At 47.5% G+C, this 6,634-nt stretch overlaps 2 protein-coding genes across 2 annotated transcripts; both read right to left on the bottom strand.

Annotated features, from left to right (window-relative positions):
* Nucleotides 1–3,334: 3,334 nt before the first annotated feature.
* Nucleotides 3,335–4,616, bottom strand: LOC136499345 (uncharacterized). Its single transcript, XM_066495034.1, has 3 exons — nucleotides 4,575–4,616; nucleotides 3,964–4,428; nucleotides 3,335–3,877 (listed from the first exon to the last, which is right to left on the bottom strand). The coding sequence occupies exons 1-3, from the start codon at nucleotides 4,614–4,616 to the stop codon at nucleotides 3,335–3,337; spliced, it is 1,050 nt and encodes a 349-aa protein (XP_066351131.1).
* An 83-nt stretch (nucleotides 4,617–4,699) lies between these two features.
* LOC136501987 (protein ALP1-like) lies at nucleotides 4,700–5,989 on the bottom strand. Its single transcript, XM_066497484.1, has 3 exons — nucleotides 5,522–5,989; nucleotides 5,229–5,454; nucleotides 4,700–5,151 (listed from the first exon to the last, which is right to left on the bottom strand). Exons 1-3 carry the CDS (start codon nucleotides 5,987–5,989, stop codon nucleotides 4,700–4,702), a joined length of 1,146 nt encoding a protein of 381 aa, XP_066353581.1.
* Between the last annotated feature and the right edge of the window lie 645 nt (nucleotides 5,990–6,634).

Raw genomic sequence — 6,634 nt, 5'->3', positions numbered from 1 at the left:
TTGCCGTGACCCCACCATTGCAGTCGCCATGGCGCGGGGAGGCTTTTCCCCACCTCAATTGGATGCCTGAGCCATTGCGGGGGCTTGCCGACGAGGCATGCCACCGGCGGGAGCACGACCGTGGAAGAAACAGAGGAGAAGGGGCGAGTTGAGCAGCGCAGCCCTGCACCTGGTGCACATGAGCTGAGCTGAGGGGAAATGGCAATGGACTTGGTCCACCATGGACCCTGCTTTGAGTCCATGGACCGTGAACTTGGGTCCACCATGAGCCGCGCTCACGCCCACAGCCTAGAAACGAAGCCCAGTAAAGGCCAAGGCCGTGATGTGGTAGCGCCACAGCATGCCACGTGGCGGGCCAAGCCCGGCCCAAATCCAGCCCTGTTCAGGCCCAGTTTGAACTCGACCCATATTGACCGTTGACCTAGCCCCACATGTCAGTGACACGGACACCCTGGACCCACACGTCAGACGCTGACATCATGCTGACGTCAGCTGGGCCCCCACCTGTCAGTACCAGAACCGGGACGATGACGTCATGCGGATGTCATGATGATGTCATCATGCCATGTGGACCAGTCACAGCGTGACACGTGTCAGCCCCGAATTAATTCAGCCTTTTCCATTTTCAGAAATGAATTAAACTTTAGAAATTCATAACTAATTCATACGACCTCAGAAAAAATACGAAACTAGGACCAAAATTCATCTAAAATCAAGCTCTACGCAATGAACCCATGTTTGAGTGCATTTGGCTCTTTTAAATTTCCATTGCTCTTTGTGCTATTCTATAGACGTCGCTAATGCGACTATAATGCGAACGATGCAGACTCGAAGGAAAACCTGACGGACGAGGACCGTGAGTATCATGAGGAGAACGGAGATGACTACACTGAAGGTGCCACATCCCACCCAATCTCATAGCACCTATTACGCATGGCTAATATAGAACTGCTATTGCTTACTTTACTGATATAATCATATTATGTTAGGACTTGCATGGTAGTATGTTTACTTGATGGCCTTTACCTTGACGCAACCTTACCCCTGCATACCCTGCTATTAGGCTAGACATACACTTACTGCTATATTTCAATGCTTATACTTCTACTACGCTTATACTACATGCGTGGTGGAAACTGGTGTTATCTGGACTATGGGGAGAGTGCTGCGTGTGTGACTTGGGTGTGTGGAGGGTGAGGGTTGTGTCGACCAAGTTGGAGTATATGACGAGCCTAGGGCAAGTCTTGCCATGGGGTGCTACCTGGACACCCCTAGAAATGGATACCTGTGGTGGGTAAAGTGGTATATGAGGTGGACCTGGGTGTGAACCTGTGATGGGTGGAGCCCTGGATGGAGGTGCTGTGGTGGCATAGTAAATGGAAACCCTGATGAAGACATTCTAGCTTGGTCACCCCTAAGGACTTACTAGTACTCAGATTCACCGGGAAGCCTTACGTACCACTCGCCCTATATGGTGCGGGACGGTCGGACTACTTGGTAGGATATTGCCACTACTGCTAGGTTGATAGCGGACAGTGTAAGGAGGTACGGGGCGCGGGGATTCCCCCACACCCTTCCAAGACTTCATGGAGACCTTGTGGACCTGGCTCATGACTCACAGTTTCAGCCACCCCAGACTAGACATGGGGTGTACTAGGGCTGAATGGTAGGGTGGCATTATCCTAGGCTAGCAAGCGGTCAGAATCAGCCCAGTTGACGACGGTCAGTGAGGAAGGCGGATCTTGTGGTTATGTAAAACCTCTACAGAGTGTATGGTTGATCGATCGATACATGCACTGACTTGTCGGCTATGGACCTTTCCTGGGTTTCGTTTAAACTAGATAATGAGACGAGTCATTCTTTCTCCTCCTGTGAGAGAGTATCAGTCATAGCCAGGGGCTACGGGCCTTGAGATAGTGCCGAGATGGAGTTGGCCTATCGACTGAGCGATGGTATGATTGTGGTATGGTGATGGTGTGGTGATGATGGTATATTGATCTCTGGATCGAAACCTAGCTTGGAAAAGGGAACGGAGTGGAATGTGTGTGGGAAAGGTGTTAAAACTTGACAAACTATTATTATTTACTTGATATGCTAATACATAGGAAACCCCAGCTTTATAGGTTCCTTTGACTTTGTCCAACTTTCATCCAATTTCCACAAAGCAATGCTCATAGGGATGGGAGTGGCCAGTACAAATCGTATTGATAAATTTTGGCACACAGGTTCTACCGAGGAGTATAGCTCCGAGGAGTTTGACGGATGAGGGGTTCGTGCCTACGCTCAAGTTTGGTGATCTTATCTACAAGCTGTTCTGAATGAATGCTACTTTTGATCCCGCCAATGCGGCGATGTAATAATTTATGTAATTCCGCACTATTTGTACTCTGATGTTATCGTTGTATGGATGTGATGTTCGATTGGAATTTGGGTAATATGATCTACAATGGTCTTATTACACTTCGACACTGTGGATTTCCCTTCGTGGAAATTGGGGTCGTTTCAAACCCTAAACAGGGCAAGCCAGCTTACATCCTTGACGAGCTCTTCAAACTCCTCCAAGAAATCTAGGGGCGCGTTTGCGACCCTATACCTGGCCGGCCTGGCTAGCCCAACTAGCCTAGGCCTGGGCAGGCCGTGGTGCAATAGCTCTTATTTGCGCCTATGTACCCAGTGAGCTCGGCTCAGGCGAGGCTATGTTTGTCATCGAAGAGGTAGCCGGACTAAGAGGCTAACCACCACCAATTGCCACACCGAGATAGTGTTTGTCATTTGGCTATGGTCAGCCAGGCCCATAACAACAAACAGAAATGGACATAAATGAAAGGAGAATGAGGTTGCTCTTCCATAACAGTTACAACAACAGATCAAAGTTTCAACATGGAATAGTTGGCCTCAGACATGCTAGTTTAACAATTCATGGTACTGGTTACATGGGATAATCAAAGTCAGTAAAGAAGAACAGTAGCATCCGCTAGTCAAGTTTTGAAGCCAACAAACGAAGAAGTTCACAGAAACAGAAAAGAGGCAGCAAAATGATATGTAGCCAGCTAATGCATTGATCCATTGTGTCATCATTGGCCAAAATACAATATTTAACAGTTCTTGCACATGGATAGCCTGCACCAAATTGCTGCCTATTGTCAGCCACCCTCCTAGGCATACATCTACTAAAGGTTATGTGTTAAAAGATCAACCTACACTGCACAAAAGCTCTACAGCAAACAAAATCCCAGCTGTAGTCAAAAGAAGAGAGAGTGGGTGAGGGGGTGGAGGAACTATACATCTCAACAGTTAACCCCCTCCTGTCCATGCAGACCATCATGTAGTGCAGCTACATGAAGTAGTTTTTGGCTAAGAAGGTCTGCAGCCAAATGGTCCTATGGGCATCAGTCATGTTCACAAAGCCCCTACCTTGGGCCTTGTTGTTCAGGAGAAAGGTGTAGGCAACAATAAGGGCCTCCTCAGAGAAGCCAGACATCTCCATCATAGCAAGGTACAGATTGGCATCAACATGGGCAGGTCTAGTCTCCCTAAGAGCATTAGCCACATTGTTGACAGCATCAGACATGTTGGTCAACATGAGTATCTCCTCCTTAGAGAAATTCCCTCTCTTTCTCTTCCCACCAACACCTGAGCAGGGCACTTCTATGGCCTTGCTACCCTCTGCAGGTGCAGTGGGAGCTTTATCACCAGTGAGTGGGGTCAATGGAGGACCATCAACCTTGGCATCAGCACTGTCAGCCTGGTTCTGCCCTAAGGCTTCCCTAGACCCAAGTGCAAACCTACCAGTGGCTAAAGCATTGCCAAATATGGCCTCCATCTCAGTGTAGAACCTAATAGGGGTGTTTAGGTACTCAGCATCTTTAGGATGGTCCTACAGTTTGGTGCACATGGAGGTTTAGACTTGTAATTGTACAAATACAAGGTATGTAGGACAATGAAATAGAACCAAATTGCTACCTTGGTGTGGCCAAGGTAGTTCTCATGGTCAAGCATGATAGCATGGGTGATGTCATCCCATAGAGCACCACTAAGGTCCTTGAGTTTGGACACCTTAGCCCATTTCTGCCTCCATTTTCTCAAGTGGTTGTACACTTGAGTAGGGCTGACAACCTCCCCATACCAGTCCTTAAGGGCTTTGGCTACATGATTCACATCCTTATCCTTGAAGACCTTATCAGGCCTACTGCCATCAGTGACCAGAGCAGCCATTCTCCTAAGAACAAAACCAGATGTGTTGCTGGACCACCTCATAGCCCTAACACCACCACCACTAGCATGATCAACTGCTACTAGAGCAGCACCAGCACCAATACCAGCTGCCACAGGAGCAGCAGCACTAGCACTAGCACCAGCTACAACAGGAGCAGCAATCCCACCACTTATGAGCTCCTCAAGGACATCAGAAGCTGCCACAAACCCTCCCTAACCAGCACCTAGGACTGAAGCCATTCTAGTACTGGTGTGCACGAATAAGAATAGATAACAGCATGACACAGTTAGATAAACATAATGCAACAATCACAGAAAGAACAGAATGAAACAAGAAACCAAATACTGAATCAATAAACCATAGAATTAAGTGACAAATCAGTGGTCTTAGCCTTGTCCATCTAATTATTACATCATCATCACACAAACATGAGTTCCATAGCAGGGTACACAAACTGAATTCAAGAACAAATTACATGGCACATCAAATCCTATTATTTCCCCTTCCAGACCACATAGCATCACAGATGGCATCCCTCATTGCAGACATGTCAATGGAGTCTCGGTCCAGATGTCCAGGAGGCAAGTCAAGTGGTTCAGGTGGGGAGCCAGTAAAACCATCCTCATGAGGCACTACTTCATCAATGCCAAAGCCTAGGATCCAGTTGTGTAAAATGGCACAGGCAACTACAAGCTTGACTTGTGTCCTGTACTTGTGGAAGGGCTTGTTGTCCAAGATCCTAAACCTGAGCTTCAGTGCACCTATAGCCCTCTCAACAGTCACTCTTAGTGATGAGTGCCTTAGGTTGAAGAGCTCCCTGGTATTGGTGGGTCTGTTCTTGCTCCCATACTTAGACAAATGGTACCTGACTCCCCTGTAAGGTGGTAGGAAGCCAGGCTTGCATGCATACCCAACATCTACCAAGTAGAATTTACCTACAATTGGACATCTACTGTGAGAGTGTGTGGCATTGGTTAGGCAATGGAATTTTCATTGTGTTTTGTGCAATTACCTTCTGGCACAGTGAACCCATCTTCCCTAGTAATGGCATCTGCCAAGACAGTTGCATCATGGGCAGAACCCTCCCATCCAGCAAGGACATAAGTGAATAGAAGATCATAATTCACAGCTACCATGATATTTTGAGTGGGGTTCTTTTTCCTACCCCTGAAAACTTGTTGGATGCGCCTTGGCACCCTAGCTAGGAAATATGTGCCATCTATGAAGCCAATGCAGTCCTAAAATATATGTGTAAGTTATTGGACCATGTGCTATTCAATTTATGAATCGAAGGTAAACATTGACCTTGAAATATGGATTCCATCTGTGGCTTCCAAGGATCTTTGGGTGAGTGGAAGTGCTAGGTGCCTTGATCATTTCATTCCTAAACTCACCAACAGCATACAAAACCTGGTGGAAGTGTTTGTGTACTGTTTGAATGGACCTCCTAAAGGAATGGTGGACAACTCTGAATCTTTGGTTGTGCCCTACAACATGCAAGAACATGGCTACCTGCTCCTCTACTGAGACCCCATCCCTATCAGTGACCAAGCTCCTCTCTCTAAACATTTTGACTAACTCAAAAAAAGGAGCTCTCTTCATCCTAATCATGGATATACACTCTGTATCAGTGGAGTGGTAAATCATGTGCATTGTCCTCAGTCTGTGCTGCTCATTTACATCCCTAATAAGTGCAAGTGCTGCAAGGTCAGGCTGGGGTGTATCAGGTTCAGGGTTTTTTCTTTTTAGCCTAGTGGATACAAAGGAAACCATAACAACAGTCAAAGCAGCGGCCTGCCTACACAGCATCTCACGGCTCAACGAGGGATCTATCTACAACCATGTAAAATTGAAACAGGAATACAGATCATTAGACCCTGCTAGGCATCAACATGCTCATGAAATGAATGAATAAGGAAATAGCACGGCTGCATCATGTATTGATGCCTCCCATTGCACAAAAAGGACCACATCATCGACCACATCTCATAAAATAGTAACAAACCGTAGCTTATCAGGTACCAAACCATAACAGAACCAAAGCAGCAGCAGCATCAGGTACCAAAAAATAAAAAACATCATCAGCTACCAAACCCTAATACATGTCGCATCCAGGGAAAACACAAGATGGAGGGGGGGAGGGGTGGTTCATTTCACCTTGGGCTCGGGGTCGTAGAACCGGAGAGGAGGCAGATCTAGAAGTAGAGGAAGCAGATCGATCTAAAGTCGAAGCAGACGGGGACGGAGAAGAGGAGGAACACCAACACGCCACCGAGTACCAGCAGCAGCCGGAGCAGGAACGCAGCGAAGAACCCCCAAGGCGCGGAACAGAGGCAAAGTACGCCGGAGGTCGCCGCCGCCACCACGCACACGAGCTCACCGTCGGTCTCTCAGGAGGGAGGTGGAAGGTGACCAGAG

Source organism: Miscanthus floridulus, chromosome 13 (genome assembly GCF_019320115.1).
Source record: "Miscanthus floridulus cultivar M001 chromosome 13, ASM1932011v1, whole genome shotgun sequence".
NCBI classification, from domain to species: Eukaryota; Viridiplantae; Streptophyta; class Magnoliopsida; order Poales; family Poaceae; genus Miscanthus; species Miscanthus floridulus.
The sequence above is the reverse complement of the archived record's forward strand: the minus strand, read 5'-3'. Positions and strand labels throughout refer to the sequence as shown.

Bases quoted from the DNA above. Each gene is read 5' to 3' on its own strand.
- LOC136499345 (XM_066495034.1), bottom strand. From the start codon at position 4,616: ATGGACAAGGCTAAGACCACTGATTTGTCACTTAATTCTATG. The intron at 4,429-4,574 runs GTTTATTGATTC...GGTGCTGGTTAG, and splicing joins ATTTGTCACTTAATTCTATG to GGAGGGTTTGTGGCAGCTTC. The intron at 3,878-3,963 runs GTAGCAATTTGG...ACCAAACTGTAG, and splicing joins ACTACCTTGGCCACACCAAG to GACCATCCTAAAGATGCTGA.
- LOC136501987 (XM_066497484.1), bottom strand. From the start codon at position 5,989: ATGGTTTCCTTTGTATCCACTAGGCTAAAAAGAAAAAACCCTGAACCT. The intron at 5,455-5,521 runs GTCAATGTTTAC...CATATATTTTAG, and splicing joins GATGGAATCCATATTTCAAG to GACTGCATTGGCTTCATAGA. The intron at 5,152-5,228 runs GTAATTGCACAA...GTCCAATTGTAG, and splicing joins TGGGTTCACTGTGCCAGAAG to GTAAATTCTACTTGGTAGAT.